The 20494-nt window shown below is 42.1% G+C and overlaps 1 protein-coding gene across 1 annotated transcript in view; it reads right to left on the reverse strand.

The window, feature by feature from the left end:
* Nucleotides 1-20494, reverse strand: part of GLG1 (golgi glycoprotein 1) — a 106473-nt gene that overhangs the window by 13817 nt on the left and 72162 nt on the right. The window contains exons 8-19 of the mRNA XM_024556084.4: nt 20111-20325; nt 16392-16513; nt 14845-14946; nt 13078-13231; nt 10956-11093; nt 8318-8404; nt 6640-6702; nt 5792-5905; nt 4639-4727; nt 3586-3703; nt 2340-2432; nt 657-794 (exon numbers count right to left, since the gene is read on the reverse strand). Coding sequence (XP_024411852.2) covers nt 657-794; nt 2340-2432; nt 3586-3703; nt 4639-4727; nt 5792-5905; nt 6640-6702; nt 8318-8404; nt 10956-11093; nt 13078-13231; nt 14845-14946; nt 16392-16513; nt 20111-20325 — 1433 coding nt within the window. The remainder of the gene's footprint in view (nt 1-656; nt 795-2339; nt 2433-3585; nt 3704-4638; nt 4728-5791; nt 5906-6639; nt 6703-8317; nt 8405-10955; nt 11094-13077; nt 13232-14844; nt 14947-16391; nt 16514-20110; nt 20326-20494) is intronic.

The raw sequence follows: 20494 nt of genomic DNA on the forward strand, positions 1-20494 counted from the left end.
TACCAACCATCACAATTCTCTTTGGAATTTATTTGATAGGGTGAAAGGTAACATTTTATTTTAAAGGGAAGCTGAAGTAACAGGTTAGAACCGTAAGTTTAACCTCTCTGTATATACGGATAGATCTGGGAACTAACGTCGGCGTCCTCAAGCCAGCCCTGCTGTAGAGAACGTTCATTGGAGAAGTAAACAAAGCAAAAAAGGCGCACACTGGAAAAGCCTTTTGCTCGTGGTGGGTGAATGAGCAGGACATTCGATGGTGGCCTTCTCACTCTACCACCATGAACTGCCCCCAAAACCAGTAGTATATTCGCCGGACCTCTATTTACTTGTGGCTCGGGTCAAAGTGATGTCACTTAGCTCAGGGGTTCCCAACCTTGAGCACGCACGAGATCGCCTGGAGAGCTCGCCAAACCAGACTGCTGCACCCCGGAGTTTCTGATTCAGGAGATCTGGGGCGGGGCCCAGGAGTTGGTGGTGCCGATGCTGCTGGTCTAGAGACCGGACTTTGAAACCAGTCTTAGCTACATAAACAAGTTGAAGATTGCTTAGCTACATAAACTAGTGAACTACATGAATGTGCTCTAACTTTTAAAGAGGTTTATGTTGTTATCTGTACTCACCCTGTGCTCAGTGCTTGGTTTCGGACCCCTTACCTTTATCATCTGCTTGCAGACTCTCATGAGTGTATAATCTAGTTCTGGGTCCATCATCTCTGTCTCCTGCAGCTTAAAAACTTTTTGGTGGCAACGGGTACTTAGTTGCTTCTTGTTTTCTTTCAGGCATTCAATAATCTATGGCGTAAGAGTTATGGTCAAGTTAAGGAGTGTATCTGGGATTGATAATCCATTTATTCTGAGCATTCTCATCTTCATGTATGCCCCATTTTTCCATACAAGAACCTTCCATTTCGAATTCCTCGGTAATAGAAGTCAGTATTTCCTTACCAAGGAGAAATATATTTATAGAGTCACAACTTCAGAGCTAATAGTAAACCAAACTGGATAAAAATAATGTGTGAATAGCAGGCTGCACTGAACTCTAAAGGGAAGGAATCCCACTCGGGATTGCTGGTTTCTTCTGCCTGCTAGAGCTGGTCCTTGACAAGACTCCTTTTGGAGCACACACGAGGCTCTCTGACCTTCCCTGGAGCAGTAGCCCTGACTAGACAGCAGGCATAAGCCAGGAAGTTCTGTTCAATTCGCCACTTACCACATGAAAATAGAGCATTAGACGCCAGCCATTAACTAGACCCAATCCTTACCCCGCACAGGGCAAACTGAGCTAAACAAACAACTGCAGCAAGAAAGATCAGTGGATTAACATAAAGGCATAAAGTATCACAGGGTGTATTTTATGACAGTGAACTAATTATATCCTGAAATTCCCTTCCCTCTATCACCTGTAAACAGTAAAGAAGGGAAGCAGATGGGAAGCTTGGGCGGCTAAAGCTACAGCATAAAGGCATGAGACTTTTATGACAGCCTTAAGGCACACCCAAGAATCATCAAATAACTAAGGAAAAAGGTAACAGAGCAATTAAAACTTACTATATCCTCAGAATAATACAGCAAAATGGTAAATAAGAATCAAGAATAGACTATGAAAAGAATCAACTACAGATCTTGGCAATAAAAACTGCAGAATGACGTGAATTCTGAGACTGAAAGAGCCAACCAGAATAAGGAAATTAAAAAAAAAACCTAATTACATCATAGTGGAATTACAGATCATTAAAGATAAAGAGAACACGTAGAGACAGACTAACTACACAGAAATGAGAACCAGACTGACCTAAGACTTTGCATTAGCAATGCAGACACAAGAAGACAAAGAAGCCATTATCTCAAAGGAAGGCTCCATGGCAATGCCCTGAACTAGAAGAGGTGGCTGAGTCACTGGGAAAACATTAAAAAAAAAAAAAAAAAAAAAATCTTCACTTGCACTTCATTCCTGACAATTCTGGGTAGGACCCTGTTCCACGTATTTTTAAAGACAGCTTCCTAGGCGCTACTTGTGTGACCTGGAGTTAATAACTGCAATGGTGCATGGTGAGGGAATAATTCACCACGGAGGTGCAGAGTGTTGGGAAAGCAATAGAGAGGAGGCGGCATCTGAGGGTCATTAAGAGGTTATTAGGTGCACAAGGTAACCGGAGAGAGGAAAGAGAAAAGAGAATAGACAGGAGACAAAGAGAAACTTTGGGAAAAGTCTAGCGGAGCCTGTGAGGGGATGATTAGGCTGGCTAGGATGTGATGAAGCCTATCCCACCAGAGAAGAATTAATTATTAAAATGTCACCTTCACATAACTCTTGCAGTTAGAAAATAACAGAGTTACCTGAGCATTGCCATACTGCACAGCGGAACAGTAGTTCTTGATGTCGCTCTTGCAGGCCTCATACAGGTCTGGCTCCAGACGGATGTCCTCTGTCTGCACGAGAGGGAGCCAGCGTGGTAAAGGGGGGCCGTTCTGAGCTGGGGATGTCGAATGCTCTACATACGTATTGGCTGGATCTTGTCTAGTAACCACAACTCTACACAGCAAAGTGTCAGGGGGGTGCGGATTTACTTTCTGTTCTGCCACTAACTAGCTACCTGGCCTTGGGCTTCCTTTGTGCAATAAAATGCTACCCCCTACCCTGACCCCCTCACAGAACTGCTGTGAGATGCGATAATATGATGTGGAAACCACTTTAGAAAGTTAAAACCATGTAAATGTAGGGTTCTACTTTTACTATTATCTTACTGAGAGAAGTAGGTTCGAAACAAGGGACCCAAACTCTCATTAAACAGGACACTTAGGCCAACTCCACTTCCATATGGTTATCACTGAGTCACTGCCACTACATGTGGAAATCTGATGATGTGACTTGTAATAGTAACAATGTTTAGTGTTCACAACTAGTTTTTGCTTAGACTGAGGTGAAATAAGTATGATTCACAATATAAACTAAATATTTTTAGCTGTTTCCTTAACGTGGTTTCAGCTTAACCTCGAAACCAAAGCAAGAATGTCCCTCTTGTAGTGCGCACTGTGGCAACTTCCACTCCACCCCGGCGGCCAGTCAGCTCCTCCGTGCACGGCGCTCTGGACACTGCAGCTGGTCAGGGGGTGGGCACAGACCTCAAACTGACACAATCAAACTGACTCTCTTGTTCATGCTGGGGGAGGTTTCTCCTGTTTTCATCTCCCTGCAGGAGATGAATTTCAGAGCAGGTGGCCCAGGTGCCGCAGGCAGCCATCATGAGGGAAAGCGGCCTCATGATGAGGCTGCTCCAAGGACAGCAGAGTAAAAGGGAGACACCTTTGATCCTCGAGGACATTAGTGGTGCAACGATTGTATCATGTGCTTACAGCATGCCTTACTCTAGACTTCAGTTTTGCGCAGTAAAATATATTTTATCGTTAAAAAAAAAAAAGTAAGACAAGGAGCTGTCATATGGTGAAATTTTAGCACATGGCTCCAAGTCTCAACCATCACAACTGTGGCTAAAATCTTTCAATCAGCCATGGCCCCTCACCCAACTTTCTATCCCCTGCCCCTGTGGCTTCTGGGACCGCAGGCTGTGGAATGAGGCATTACCATCTCCAGCTCCTCCACGCGCAGCTGCCTGCGGCACTTCAGGGACACCCTGTGTTCTTTGGCTTCCTGTAGAGTGTCATTACGCACGGTGGTGCTCAGGCAGATCACCACGTCCACCCTGCCAAAAAAAGGGAGAAGGTCTGAGACTGGCTGGAGCCGCGATGGCAGACCGCCGAGAGCTGGGCTGGGCCAGGGCAACAACGCCTCCCAGAACTCATGACCCCTTTACCATGTTTTCGAATGCGTGTCCTATTAAGTCCACTGTGTTTTTAGAGCTCTAAAAGTAGAATTTGACTATATATGTCATAAAGCTCAGGCCACAGCCCAAATGCTGAGTATGTCCCTGACTGGAGGCGAGAGAGGGAAGGTGTGTGCAATGCCAGTTCAACACCTGTTTTGTTAACGTGACCAGAGAGGCATGCAGCTCGTCACTCTGGACTGTGCCTCTGATGTGCTGTGAACTCATTCTTGAAAAGTACCTGAAGAAACCCGAGCAAATGGGAATTTGGTCGATAGGAGGGGAAATACGTTCTAGAAACATGCCTTTGCAAAGAATGACAGGGAAGGATTTAGGTATAAGCTCTTCGCTCTCTTCAGGGTTAAGATGTAATTCTTAAGAGAATAAAGCTTTTGTTTCTTCACTAGATCTCTAACTCAGTAAAAGCCTCTGCTCCTTCCCTGAAGAGATGACAGAATAGAATGATGTCAGGAGGAAGTGAGCCAGCCTCTTGTAGTCACACTGCAACTTGTTCCTCTAAGTACACAGTCTGTACCTGCTCCATTGGTTACACAGCCTGAACTGGAAAAATTTTAAAAAAACCGCTCCTTTAGCCTATAGGCTTTCCGTATCAGAACTACCACTAGCAGTTACGGTTCTCAACAGCTATGAAGACGATGTCCAGACCGTGCAGCGTTTGGCCACACTTCCCAAGGAGTGTGCAGGAGGCTTCCTGGGCTGGCAGGCAGCAGGAGGCGGCCTGACATTTTGGATATTCATTCAGTAGCTAAGAGGGATTTTAGAGAAGGAGAACAAATCAATTAAGAGCTACATACTTCTTCTTTATGTTGGGGCAAAGTTTCAGCACGTCCTCTTTGCAAGCCATTTTAAACTTGTAAGAGAACCGAAAATCCTTCATCTGCACCTAAAAACAATGATGAAAAAGAAAATCAGAAGCTCTGTGGTAAGTTCTAGGCAGTAGTGCTGGGGGACACCGTGTTCACACAGTTCGCAGGAGGAGCTCTGCAGGCTCCGCAGGACTTGCCCTCTTGCCTCCCACAGGCTTCGTGAACTGCTCACCTCCCCACTCCTCCCTCCGCCACGCCATTCCAATCACACACATGCCGTTCCCTCAGCCAACAGGACCCCTCTCTCAGACACCCCCCTCCCCCCGTGGCCTTCTCCATCACTTCCTCGGCGTTTCTATCCAAGCGCCTCCTTTTTAAGTCCCTTGTCTCCTTCACCCTCCAGTCCTTACACTGCTTTATTTTTCTTCACAGGCTCACCTGAGACTACTTATTTACTTATAGATGTGTTTTGTATCTCTTCTCACTAGAACATAGTCAACAAGAGCAGGTTTGTTCGTTCCCCACTGTCTCCTGGTGCCCACACTCCAGAGGCCCTTAATCCATCTTTTAAAGCTATTTGCCCCAGAAGAGGGAAGTTTTGCACAGACACCCGGATTTCGCCCTCCTGGGAAGAAAAGGCTTGCTTTTCCAGAGACACTTCCTTTAGACACATGGTAACGAAGAAGAGATTTAACCTTTTTATTCAAATGCTAGACCTGGGTAGTATGATTTTTAAAAAAGGCTTAGAGTCCAGTGTACTGATACATATCTGGGCTGCTGCAACGAACAGTGATCCACAGCGGCAGGCAGATCTCACTGACGCTGCTGAAGGACAGGGTAAAACACCTTATGGAAGCGAGTGACGTGACTGAAGGAAGAGGCTGTTTACTTGTCTCAATCCCCAATGGACTACATGTTTCCTAAGGGCATCAACTACATATTTCACTGAATTTTCAGGAGCCTATCGAAGTGTCTGGCCGTCGCAGATTAAAACCACATTTACTGAGGACAAATCAAAATGGGACATGTATTTAGAAAAAAACTGTTTTCCACAGGGGGTGCCCTGATGCTCTAAAAGAGGAAGGGATTCAGTAACCAACCAAGCAGTCAAGACAAGAAGCTTCTGCAGGGTGTCACTGACCAGTTGGAAGTGGGTGACTCCAATGGCGCACTTCTCATTCATGTCCTTCTGGTGTTTGTTCTGTATCAGACACTCCATCAGGTCCCCAGAGTCTATCTGGTTGTCTGCCACATCCTGGAAAAGGAAGCGCACATTTACACTCCATTTGTAATAATTAACAAATGAATCTTGTACCCCATTCTATGAAATATGGGAACAAGACTGACTCTGGAGCCTGAACAAAGAGGCTGTGTTCAATTATGTCAAAATAAGCCCGAGAAACTACAAGGGGCAAGCGCCCGGGAGGACAATTCACACAGCAGGCTGCCCTGCACGGAGCCCCAACAGGAACGTGCTGCAGGCACGCTTTCACTCCTTTCCCTTTGTGACGCCAGCCGCGCTTGCTTCCTGCTTGTCAGATCCTCACAGTTCCTGGGGTGTTTTGCTCCCGTAATTAAGGTGATTCAACAAGTGAGTGAAGTAAAAAGGTAAGAGAATTTGCTCAGTATCCAGGTACAAGAAGGCAGTTGGAAGGGAAAACCACTATCACTACTAACAAATCCTGTGCTGATCTATTGGAAGCAACTCAGCCATGCTAATGGGGCTTCCCCGTTCCCTCTTTTCTTATGAAAGGCATCCAACAACTGCTGCTGAGCACATATCTGGGCACCCACAAAGGACAATCAAATAAATTTTCCCAGGCTGGTGGCATCCCCTCTTGATTTTGCTTACATCTTCAACTTCTCAAAGGTGGCCACCCAGAAGTAATGCATACTGAAGACAGAGACGACCCGACACAGCTGGATCATCTAGTGTGATCCTCGTACTCGGATCCAGATTCTAACCCTCATTTCCCAGACATCACTTACATGGCAAAAGTTCTGAATTATGGGCTCACAGGCTCTCATCAGCAAGGCTTCTATTTGAATATCCTGTAGAAGAGAAAACATACTAATTGTGCCTTAGTAAGAGCCAGGGATGGGAAGAGGAGCAGTTTCCTTCTCTGAATCAGCAGCATCTGATGGGCACATAATCTACCATGTACACTTGGAGACCATTCTAGTCTTTGAGTCAGACAGCCCCACCAGCATAGCTAGAACTGCACCTCCATTATACTCTGGAAGGCAGGTTTTCTTAGACGCGGATGCAGAATTATGAAGAGTGAGGAGAAAGACCATTTAATAATAATAGAGTACAGAAAGCCTTTCAAGTTTTTCTAGGAAGCTGAACAGTTCAAAATGAAGATAGGGGTAACTGACATCTATCTTTTTAGTTCATGAGCTCCTAAACCAGACCACTGTCCTCAAACCAAATGGTAAGTCACTGCTTTGGGGAACACACACCAACTGCCTTTAGGCAGAGAGTAAGCCCTGTATAGCACTAGCTGCTGAAAGAACATTGTCCTTTAAAGAGCTACACACTCCGGAATGTCCTTTGTAAGCCCATAAGGACAATGTGAATGGGAGAGGAGATGACAGAAGATGTAAGAAGGTAATAAACTTTTGAAAAAGAGGGAAAAAAAGACTGAGAAATGTAATTTTATGTATTGCCAATTTTGACAATTCAAATAGTTCTAAAAGGCTTATGATAAATAAGAAAAAAGCAATTCCCTGTTCTCCTGATTTCTGCCCTATAAGACAATTTAATCATTTTTAGCTGCTCCCTCATATAGTCTATTTTAAGTAATACTCCTATGCTTATGAGGTTTTCAATTTCACTTTTTTATATTTTAGTGGGTTTTAGGATGGAATAGGGATAAACATACGTCTTCAGTCTCCCATGTTTAACTGTAAGTCCCAGGCTTTTACTTCATTAAACACACAAACGTTACCAAATGGCCTAGCTGAAAGGGCTCAAGATAATGGGAATGTTTAGACTCTTCATGAATGTGACTAAGAGATTTAAAGTACAGCTGCTATCTTTTCTTGAAGGGAAAAAATAAGTCCTGGCTGGTGTGGGCTTATTTTCCAGTGAATGGAGTGCTGGCCTGCGAACCGAGAGGTGACCAGTTCGATTCTCCCTCAGGGCACGTGCCTGGGTTGCAGGCCAGGTCTCCAGCTGGGGGTGTGTGAGAGGCAACCACACACTGGTGTCTCCCTATTTCTTCTTCCCTTCCCCCTTTCTAAAAATAAATAAAATCGGAAAACCGGCAGACTGCCAACCAAAGTCAACCCCCAGACATACGTTGTTGGGCCTGAACAATGATTTCAAATGTTTTGAATGAGTTCCCACTGAAAACGAGGATTTTTACTTAAAATAAATAAAATCTTTAAAGGGGGAAAGAAAAAGACTGGTCTCATCACTGTGATAAATCTAATTTATGAAGTAAACCAGAGGGTTAAATATATAGAGCAGTTTTCTGGAGAAATGAGGAAGGCGGTTCAGAAAGCAAAACAATATTCTTCTTTACAAAGCTAACAGAATCTGACGAGTTTTCTTTTGTCTTCCAGTGAATCTGTACGCTCAAGAGTCTAGAAACAGTAGGACCAAGAAAAAAGGAAAGGCTGCTGACAAGGCACCTCCTTCTACGAGCTGCAAACCGCTTACCTCAGACTCTAGCTCAGTGAGGTTGCCCACTATGTCTCTGCACTCCACAGCCAAGTCGTCGAGATGGTCCTGCAGGCACTCGAGCTCCTGCAACACACACAACGGCCATCCCTCGGGGTTGGTCAATTACATCAGTGATCAAGGGGAGCTGAGAGTTCAGCGTCTACTTCCTTTTCCGTGGTCCTCTTTTCTTTTTTTCTTTTTAAAACTACTTCACTGAACAGAACACTGAAGTTTTATTTCCCAAATTGGGATGGTTTGAAAGATATTTACTTTTAAGTATCAGGATGTAACAGGGTGGTCAAGAGGGTTAAGGGGGTACAATAGCCATGGAAGTCCTCCAGAAGGCCAGATTGAGAAGTCCAACAAGAATTAATGTTCAGGTGTTCTCAGAGTTTAAAAATCTTACCAGGCCTTTAGTATTCCATTCCATCAACACCCAGTCATCCGTTTTTTTATGTATTGATAATAATCACTGGACAACAAATTCACAGTGAAGGATAAGGAATATTTTAAGACATTTTATGGGCAAAGCACATTGGGACCCAGGTTCTTTTTTTTTCCTTTTTAAAAAAATTATTCAATTACAGTTGTCCCCATTATCCCCCAACTCTCCTCCACCCTACCCATCCCCCTCCCACATTCAATCCTACCCCCCTCCCTGCCGGGTTGTCTTAGTCCACGGGTCCTTTATACATGTTCTTTGACAACCCTTCTTCCCCCTGTTATCCCCAGGATCTTAAACACAGCATAGAGCTGAAAGCCCCTGGAAGTGCAATCTGGGATTCTAACCCTAGCCCCCACAAAAGGACTCTCTGAGGGAAACTGCGAAAGAAGTGAGCACGCCAGGGTTTGGGTATCTAGAGACCATCCTGTCTGGGCTTTGGAAACTGAGCTGCAACTACCTTGTAGCATCAACTACTATTTCTCTTAGAAATTTAGGTGTTTAAGTACAACATCAGCTCATTTTCCCAAAGCACACCAACAGCTATTTCTCAGCAAAGGGCTCTGTGAAAGGACCAAGTTTAACTTACTATTTTGCAACAATCTCTCTGTTTTGAAATTAAAATAGGAAGGGAGGAAAAGAGCTGTAGGAATTATCCATTCCTAAAGGAAAATGCATAATACTTTTTGGGAGTAAAATAAATAACGAAGGTGAAAATCCCACTCATGGAATCCTGTTTAGCCTCACAGGGATGGCCTACAACATAGTGTGGCTTTCTCAATGTTACTTTCCAGCGGGTATGAAAGGAAACTGTCTCCTGGGATTCTGTATGACCACATTCCTTGTGTCATTAGATGGAGGCAGCAGAAAGTAAAGACAATAGGCATTTTCTAGCAATAAATTTGACAGAGCTGTAGTAGGCCCAGGAAGCAGACTGCTAAATATGACATTCCCAAGCTTAACAGATCTTATAAGAAGCCACTGTTTCTTTAAAATGTCCAATTACTGCCCTGGCCAAGTGGCTCGGTTGGTTGGAGCATTGTCCCGTACACCACAGGGTTGTGGGTTCGATCCCCAGTTGGGGCACACGTGGAAGACAACTCATCGATGTTTGTCTCTCCTTCTCTTTCCCCCTCCCTCTTTCCCTCTCTAAAATCAATAAACATAATCTCAGGTGAGGATTTAAAAAGCTGCCCAATTACTATATGTGCAACTTTTTAACAGTTAATCCCAGAGAGAGTTTGGAGTGGTACAAATGGAACCTAGGAACCTGGGTTCACACCTTGTTCTAGTATCAATGGGGCTTTAAACAAGTAGCTGTTCCTTACTTCTTGGTTTCCCTGCTTTAAAGATAGAAAACAAGCTACCTTCCCACTTAATTGGACAGGATGCGGTAATGTACCATTTTTTAAAACTAGACATAAAATCCTAAGGAACCATTCACAGCATGCACGTAATTCTCAGGGGCTGCTCCTTCTTTATACTTTCCTGTATGGGAGGTGGTTGTAATTTAACGGAACAAATGCCTGGCTAGGATTAGAACTGAGGTTTAGGTAAGGGAGTCAATATGCTTTACTTCTCCGAGCCTCGATTCTATCAGTTACTAGATGGAGCAATTCCAGTCCTACAAACCCTGCAGGACTGTTGTAGGGCACGCACACGATTCATGTATACCAGTGTTTACATACATACGCATGTATGTATTCCCTGCCTCCCCCCAAAATGTGGCTTATGAAAACGAGACAAGAGGAAAAAAGGCAAGAAAAAATGAATAAAAATGAGTAAAAAAGAGGAAAGAAAAGGAAATTATGTTAAGGAAAGTAGGATGGAGCAAGTAGTAAGTTAGCCTTCCCCAAAATCTTACATGCTTGCTAGAGGCAGGCCACACTTTTCTTGGGCTCTAGGCTTTTTAGAAGCAACACAGAGGGAAAACAATCAATTACAAAACACAGGAGCCATAACAGAAAAACATACTAACTGCTTAGGAAAAGTACAATTATTCGTGATTAGAGAGACCAAAGAGAAAATTTTCCTAAGGGTTTCTTATAGAGAGAAGAACATCAAGTAATGTAACAAATCACGTCCATGAGGTAAACAGAAATGGATTTTATGGGGGTTTGTACTCCATATAAAATGTTAGTCATGAATATTATTATTATGACTATAAAACAGATAGGCGGCACTGTCACCTACCTGTCCAGTCTCTGTTTTTTCACTGCACCACTTTCCCAGATCAATCAGGCACTTATCCTGCAGCGCGGGATCCAGCTTGACGTCCATGGCGCGCTGGTGTAGAATCCTCTGGACTTCAGCTCGGCACTCCCGTGAGAGCTATGCAAGAACAAGCCAAGTACTCTAAAGGTCCCAACACCAGTATCAAGACCAAAGGACACTTGATAATGTCATGAAACTAACAAATAACTTGATGTCTTCAATCTCTTCCAGAATAAGAATTAAATGTTTTAGGAGGCTTCTAAAAACCCACCTCTCTTGGAATGAGATTATACGTTCAGCCTACCCTAATATATTATGTAGAATGCTGGTCCAAATCAGGAGAGAATACACACGGGTCAGAAGAAGTGAGTTCAGATTTACCTCAACTCAGAACAAGCAGGCAACGGTAGAGGCAACAGTTAGCACAGGTCAGGACCAGACTCTTCTAGATGAGTCAGAATTAGCAGAGGGTCAAACAGATGAAAACTATTATTTTTGGAAGGTTTGTGAGAAAGCTGTCATTTACAGGTACAGACAGTCTTTCTTCCTAAAAGGGCCCATGTACCGGGGGTGGGGGGAGTGAGATGGAGAATAACTGCTTAGTGGACATGGGATTTCCTTCTGGAGACATGGAAATGTTTTGGAAATACACAGATGTGGTGGTTGCACAACTTTGTCAATGTACTGAATACCACTAATTTTCTACTTTAAAATGGTTAATTTTATATGAATTCTCCGAAATTTTTAAAGCAAGTATATATATTTAAAAAGCCTTGGATGGTGTGGCTCAGTGGATTGAGTGCCAGCCTGTGAACTGAAAGATCGCTGGTTCAATTCCCAGTCAGGGCACATGCCCGGGTTGCGGGCCAGGTCTCCAGTTGTGAGCGTGCCAGAGGCAACTGATTGCTGTATCTCTGGCATACCATTGTCTCTGTCCCTCTCTTTCTCCCTCTCCTCTCTCTAAAAATAAAAAAATAAAATCTTTAAAAAAAAGACAGCATACCAGATTCCAACCGTTCCTTCACTTATAAGACAAGGAACCTCCTACTATAGTGACTACCAAGATACTATAATTATCTTGGTTCCTGTGATTAATGATAGGTTCATAATATGAAGAAAAAAGTAACAACAAATTCCTGTATTTTCTTACATAGCAGTATAAAAACTGGGTTACAACTGCAGTAACTGAAGCATAACATTTCTTTCTATCTTGGTCTCCTCATTCTGAATACTAAACTTAGATTTTTGCATTGAGCTCAGAAGGGGTATGAAAATAAAGATGGTATTATTTCACATGCATGTTTGTTAACATGCATGTGAAATAATACCATCTTTATTTTCTGTAACCGATGCAGGACTGAAATGCAATAGAGACCCTCAGAAGGCTTAAAAAGACCATCCAGGAGAGCAAGCAGCATGTCAGCGTGGCACCGGAAGGCAGTAAATGTTGCCTGAGAGTCAAGGGCATTCAAAATCCCAAAAGAGGTGGCAACCAGGGCAGATAAATACTGAGAGACTGGGGGTTTGGAGGTTTCTGCTCCAACTAATGTGCTGTGAGAGAGGCCTATTAAGATATGTGTTCTGATGCCAAGAGCAGAAGCCTAAAAACCATTTGTATCTTGGCTAAGAGCTTCTAATGGATCTTTAAAGCTAAATAAAGTTAGGGCAGCAGAACTTAATTGTCTATTTGTGATTTCGATTTTGGTAATTCAAAGAAAAAGTTAGAAATGTCTTGACTCACTTTTTAAAGCATCTTTTGATTGTGGCTGAAGGAATTAAGGAAGAGGAAAGGGCACAATTTTGTTAAGGTAGTAAATGCTGTTATTTTGGTTTAGAGGGCTGAGTAAGCACAGGGAAATCCCCACCCAGCTTTCTGTAGTCTTTTTCAGAGCAAATGTGAGGAAACAAAAACACATAAAATCAGACAGAAAGAAGCTGGAAGAACTCACTGAATGATGAAGTGTTTAGTAGTGCAGCAACCCCTCCCCACCAGACACTCTAACAAAGCTTTCCTAGGAGGACAGAAATCAGAACAATATGTCGCAAACTAGTTAAAAAACAAATGACGGTAAGAAGAAATGAAGTCAGCAGTGATGCATACCCTTCTGCCCTGTTCCTCAGTGCGGTAGGCGTGTCTGTACAAGCAAGAGAACACTGCTCCAGGAGGTATAAGTTCACTGGTTTCATTCCAGCCGTGGGTGTGGCAGAGACGAGATGCATCTCCCTGGCACTTTCGGTATAAGACAGGGTCCAGCCTATAATGTTAAGAGTTAAAAGATAACCACTCCTACTATATCTTTCCTTCCAACACATGCTAAGGGTTTTTACAATGCGCTCATGTACTCATTAGTGGTCACCTCCAGGGCAGTGGAGACAGCAGGGAAACACAAGTATATTCCTGAATTGGTTCTTCATGAACACACAGCGGTCAATCTGCAGAAGTTAGTTAACCTTAGCACAGGAGACCTAAATTCAACCTCAACGATCTTTTATCCTGGCTATGTAAGACACACAACATTTCAGTAACAGGCTCGGCACTAACACGCCCTGGCTGAAATGAGAAAATGTGGATTGCGGCTATCAGCAGGTGGTTCGCAACTTCTACTCAACACTTTTTTCTAAGTATAAATGAAGTTCAATCCTACCTGATCCACTAGATTCAGTAAGATCAGGAAATGGCAAAATAAACAGAATCTCTCATTAAACTTCCTTTCCAGTAAAACTGTTCCTCTTCTTTTTCCCTATGCAAGGTAAGGCCATTATAATTTTAGTTCACCTGAATATGTTTATCAGTTTCAAAAACTTGACATTTAACTTTGACTCTGGAGACAGTGGATTAAGCAATAAGCCTACTGCTTCTGAGAATTAAACCAATGGATGCTTAATTCTGTCCACATCATAAAGTCAATTTTTGGGGAGGGCTACCAAATGGGGGGAGAACGGCTAATAATATTTAATAGTAGCTTTTAAGACTCAGAAGCATCTTTTGATTGTGGCTGAAGGAAATTACAGAAGAGGAAACGACATAATTTTGTTAAGGGAGTAAACTGTTATTTCGGTTTAGAGGGCTGAGTAAGCAGGGGGAAATTTCCACCCAGCTTTCTGTAGTCGTTTCCAGAGCAAATCTGAGGAAACAGAAACACATCGAATCTTCAAGTAAACTTTCTAGTAAAGTATGTGGGTAAAACATACATTAGTCACCAGAAAAAGTTAATGACCAAAGGACAATGGCTTAAACAACTCAATCAGGAAGGAGCTGAACTTGGGAAGCAGGAGGAACAGCCTGATCCTACCTACTGGCTGCTCTGGAGGTGCGAAGAGGAGCCAATAAATTATAGGGATTCTGACGGCAATAGATCCTTCTCCTATCTCATATCCTCTCCCTATTTTTTGGTTTACAGGATGAGAAGAGAATAAAGTTGTCATTGATAAGAGCCTATTAAGATAGAATAAATTCAATAACTGTAAATAGTTAAAAAGGAATAAAAGCAAATTCCCATACCTGGTGCAAATCAATAAAAACACAAATACACTATTATCTTCTTAGAGACATATCTGAAGTTGCTTCTGCTGCCTGGAAGGTGCCCAAGCTCTTTATAGACAGATGTTTGTGGTGTTAGAACCATGTGGTCCTGACTTTCAAAGTAGCAGTGAATGGGGACACTTGGGGACAGATAGGCAGGGCCTGCCTCTACTTTTAGACACTGTTCTGAGAGTAAGAAAGAAGTTTTTCAGGAGATTAAAGTTGTCAGCTATCCCAGACATTAACAAAAACTAATTCCTACTGATTATTTTTAGAAAACACAAGGGGTACTGACTACACAGAATGCGCTGAGACTTACACTTACTCTGGCTTACAAATACTCACTTCCAGTCTCGGGAGATGAAATACTGTAGCTCTAGCAGACGGTGTTCACAGTCCTCTACCATCTTCTCTGTGTATAAATGTTCCATCAGGCACGAGAGGATCCTGGGCATAAAACAGGGGTGGTGTTGTAACGAGATGGCAGGGTTCTGACAACACGTACAGAACTCTCACATCAGTATTTCCTTGGTCTCTGGAAAAGGCCACTTAGCTATTTTCCTAGGGCAGACAGGCACTCACTCACCCTGACAGTGATTAAGCCTTCTATCAACGTCAGAGCCACCTAGTGCTAAGACTCAGCCTGCACAAGATCCGTGTGCAGCTGCTTTATTTCCAACTGTTTGTTATGAACATTTCCCAACACACAAAGAAGTGGGGAAGCCACCTTTCCTGCCCACAGCTTTACCTACCTACGGCCCTGGTTGTTTTAACTCTGTCCCCCTTACTGATACTTTGAAGCAAACCTCAGATACCCATACCCTTTTGTCATAAACACTTTAGCACGTTTCAGTATCATATGAGAATGTAGTATCATCTACTAAAAGAAACTGATTTTTAAAAATCTACAATATCATGCAATGTCCTGTCAGTTTTCAAAATTTTCAAATTATTTCATGCCTTTTTACATGTTTGTTTAAATCAGGACCCAGAAAAGGTCCACATGTTACATTTAACAGATAGTATCTTAAATCTATCTTAATCTGTAGTAGTTCCTTCCTTCCTCCCTCTCCCCTGCCCTCTTTGTAGTTGATATAGTTATTTTTATTTTGGTAAATATGCTTAATCAGTCTTAAGTGTGTTTGTCTATCTCCCCCAGTCACACAAAAAGCTTTAAGGAAGAGCGTCTTTTTAAAATCCCCTGTTGCAGCGTGAACTGTGTATGCAGAGCAGAATGATGATAAACAGGTACTACATGCATTTTATTGTTGGGTACCACCAGCTGTAGGCTATAAAGATTTTCGCAGAATGGGAAACCTGTTCTTACTTGCAACCTGGTTTTAAGAGCTTATTGCATATCATATGGAATAAAACTAACGCGTGGGAATCAACTACTTCATTATAGAATTTTCCAGCTTTCCTAGATCTTGGATTCAACTTCAAAGTTCATTTTGTCCATGATTCCCCCTTTCAACCACCATATTTTGTTTTACCTTTCAATGATAATTAATTACTTTCTAATGACTATCAAGTAGCCAATATATGAGTTAATTATACAAACAGGATGAAAGTATAGAGTCAAAGCATGTGTCACTTTATCCTGAGTTTCTCTCATTTTTATTTGACCGTTATTTGAGTTATTCAGTGACCTAGAAGACAGGCCCATCTATGCTCAGCCACAGTCACCAATCATCATCACAATGCCGGGTCTAGGCGTCTCCACATCACAGATGAGGCACAGCCGAAGCCTCAATTCCCATACTAACTGTAACGCAAGTTGGTGTGTGTTGATATTTAACAAAATTCCAGTTGCAATGCTGAGGGGATGTTCCCTGTGCTACATTGCTGAATAAAACACAACACGAATGAATACTACAGACAAGATAACCTACATTGGGTCTCCCGATCTTATGTGTTTGCAGGCGGTCTGTATTACAGATTCACAAGCTTCATTCAAAGCTCTATCAATGCGGTAATCTGCACCAGGGTCAGTCTCCTGAATCAGTGTTTGCAGCTGGATTAAAAAAAAAGAAAAAGATGAAGATGAAGGAAGAAAGTCACTTACACATCAGGGAAGAGCAATGTCACCTCTTCACACAATCAGTCACTGAGTCTGGTAAATCACAATGACTCTTAACAAGGTACTACAAAAGTCATCAGCCAAGCTCAAGAGCTCTTTCCACCTGGTTTCTCTACTGTGATCGAGAGTTTTCTGTTTAAGCCACTGTGGGGATTACCTGCCTACCAGTCTGCATCACGCCTGGACATTTGCGAGACAGAAGGTCTTTACAATATAAAGGCTGCCTTTCCCCTCACATCTGTCTATATATTAATCAGATTACCAAATCTGACACTCAGGGCCAAGCACAAATTGAGTGGTTATAAAAATCTAGAATTTAAATTTTGCTGCAAAGACACTGGCATTAAAATAAGCACAGTCTGCTTTATCCGATATAGATGTGAGATTGTATTCAGCTTGAAAAAAATACCAATTACAAAAAGTAAGAACATAATACTTATAATTTCCTATTATCCCTCAAGAGGTAAACCAGAGCTCATTCATTATAAGTATACAGAGAAGTACTTATCATCATGCAGTTGAAAATGAGAATATCGTCTTTAACATTTACTTTTGCTTGGTCCATGCTTTATCATGAAATAAAGCAAAAGCGTGAGATGTGCCTTAAATTCTTTCTTCCTCTCTGTGAGGAGAACGCAGTTGGAGCACAGAGGAATTAGCTCTAAATTAAGGATCAGAAGACCTGAGTTCTATTAATAGTTCTGGTTCTGCCAGATATTAGCTTTGAGAATGTGGGCAAATTGATTAACCTCTAAGTTGCAGTTTCTTTTACTGCAGAGGACTGTAAGAATATATAGAAAATTGCACAAACTGCAAGCATTTGACAGATGTAAAAGATCATTATTACTATAGACAGGCGGCAGATGGTGATCTGGGGCAGGAACCTTGAACAACAGAAAGCAGATCTGAGAACTACAACCCTGGTTTGGGCTGCTTATTCTCCAAGTTGAAGGCCTGGAGCCCTCTTTGTGTCACAGATTCAGCCTCGCTCTATGAGAGCCTTCTCTGGTCCTCAGACGTGTGACCCACGACCCCACAGGGGCTTATGTCAAAGTACCGACCGCATCACATATGGATCAGGACACGGGTCAAAAGGAAATGAAGAAAGAAAACCCCATTGTGTCTGTTGTAAAATAAGTCAATAATCGAGATGGGAGAAATAGGAAAGATTTCCAGTATTCTGGGACGAACGTTATTTATACCAATTCCTGGTGGCAATTTGGAGAAGCTACAAAATGCTGTGGTTAGTTGGTAGGAAGATTACTGTCAAAGGGTTATTGATTATAGTAAAGACATTTGTTGACAAAGACCAAAATATATGCATCTTTTTCTGAGGGAAATCATCAGCATGGGAGTCTGAAGGTCTCTGCAAAGACCTGTATCAGTTAAATACCCATGACTGGTGGCAGACAGGCAACCTTGCAGAGTTCACAATGCACGCACTAGACTGTGGCTCCTAAAAGGAGGCAACGGATACCCTATAGACTCTAGCAGGCTAACGGCCCAAGAGATCACTGCCACCCTGGGATCCAGGGACAACCGTACGGGAAATTAACACTAAATTACTACATGATTCTGTATCTACTCCAGCACCTGACTGCTTTGGAAAAGCCTGGGGAGATGTTTCTGGGAAATGAGTAGTCTAGAGAATAGACTGGGCAGTCATCTTTGGCCTGGGAGAGACTGGGCCCAGACTCGTTCGACCATAACTGAAGAGAATTTAGCAAGTTCATAATATGGTGCATTTGGAAAAGTACGTACTCATTAGGATAACGTTTATTTTTATGCTTCACAGTTTACTATTTGTTAAGAGATCACTAAATCGAAGCATAGCCAAGCAGAGAATAGGGAAAATTAATGGTCTACTGCATCAAGGAATAAAACTTTGAAAAAGAAAGAAACCCACTCAGAACAAATTACTTCAAAACATTCCTCCATCCAACTGAGGGGGGAAAATGTAGTAGAAGACTAAGAAAAATTTTTTCCTTTCTTTCAATTCCTAAAAACTATGGGTCCATAAAAAACAATATAAAGTGTTTATTTCCCACTTGCCTACATCTAATGTGGGCAAAACCACGTATTTCAATATTTGAAGCTTAAGCTCCAGGTTTGGAAAGCACTTTTATTGTGGGCACAAAGGATGAAGTAGGCAGTACCCACTTATCTTTCAAGTAAGTTGTTGAGTCACTAGCTCTTTTAACAAGCTAAATTTCAAAAATCCCTGGAGGTTAGCTAGATGCTTTGAAATAAAGTCAAGCTAATTTATTTTATTTTTTCTGTACATCTTAGTACAAGTGTAGCCTGGGTGAAAAAAAAAAAAGGTTTATTCCTAATCACCCCCTCCCCTTTCCATGCTGCATTAGGGATGAAATGCAAATACAGAATGTCTTGATTAATTCTTGCTCTGGGGCCCAGACACATACATTGTCACAGAGGTTTCCTAGGACAACCATTAGCAACAACTGCTCCCGAGGAACTACACCCAGAAGTCTGCTGTCTGGCTGGGCTTTGTATTTTGGCAAAGAGGCTACATTTATCTATTTTTTCCCACAACAGGATGTATAAATAACAGTGTGCTCTGGGCCAGGATAATAGAAGTTAAGGTGAAATTTTACTCCCTATCAAAATTCTATGAACATTTTGGGTTTCAGACTGTAAAATCAGAATTAGCAGGACAGTGATTAGCAGGAAAACAAAACTCAAGTAAGCAATTTTTAAGAAAAGGTCAACAACAAAATAAAAGACTAATGAACTGTGGTTTTCTTGTTTCCCTGAGAGCCTCAACTTTCTAATTCAATGAAACAGAGGTGTTGTAGTTATAATATTTTTTAAACTTTGTATTATGTACCTGAACTATTATTCAACTGTTTATGAACCTTGGACAAGAACAACTTTATCTTCTCAAGCCAAGTATGCTAATTTTTCCTAACTCTTTTTATAGAACTGATTGTAGAGTCCGGAGGTAAGAAGAAAGGCCCCCACATACAGTTGCCCTAGTCTAACAAGAAAAGATCATGATTTTGAAAACGACCTGCTTTCCTGATCCCTCAGATCTGGGATTCATGCCTTGTTGCACATCAGCAATAAAAAGAAACTCAGAAAATTTCAATTCATTTCAGGTCTCTTTTAGCCTCAAGTCAATCAAACCTACTAAGACAGGCAAGTTCTCTTTTGGGGGAGGAACTTGGCTGATGTAACTGGAACTTGGTTTGCCTGATTCTGAGTTTAGTAAATCCAACCTAGTAAATTACCTTAAAAAAAAAAAAAACCTCTAGCAAACAATGCATTTTATCTATTTCTTTATGTATATAGCTCTTTATTGATTATGAGCTCAAACTTCTGCTCTGCAGCAAAAGCCACACCTTTCTATAACACGCCTGGAGAAACAATCTTCTGTGTCTGCTTCTTTGTACCTAATATTCACTGTGATATCACAAATAATCCAAATAAAGTTGTAGGGATAGTGTAGGAAGAGGCTCCCCAGCTAATAAAATGTGATATTGAAAACCACAGTAGAAAAATTTTCCTTACCGCCTGCTGGCAGTTCATTCCCAGGTTCCCTTTCTCCCCTCGAACTACTTTCATCAGACAATGCAGGGTTCGCCCTTTTCGATGTAACCCAGAGCAGTGGTGTTCAATCTCCCCCCGACAACTCAGGATGATCTCGGGGCTCAAAGAAAAGTCTTCCATCAACATGCGTCGGTAATCCAACATCTCCCCCTGGCACTCGCTGCTCACCTGTCGCCCTGAGTCAGGATTTAAGCCATAACATTATGATGAGCACTAGGATTGAATATCAAGCACATACGAAGAGCACACATTTTCCCCTCGAATATACTCTACCAGTCATGCTCTTATCCAGACTGAAAAGCTTAGAATTCAGCAAAAGCTTTATCAGCATAAAATGAGTTTAAA

Source organism: Desmodus rotundus, chromosome 12 (genome assembly GCF_022682495.2).
Source record: "Desmodus rotundus isolate HL8 chromosome 12, HLdesRot8A.1, whole genome shotgun sequence".
Lineage (NCBI taxonomy): Eukaryota > Metazoa > Chordata > Mammalia > Chiroptera > Phyllostomidae > Desmodus > Desmodus rotundus.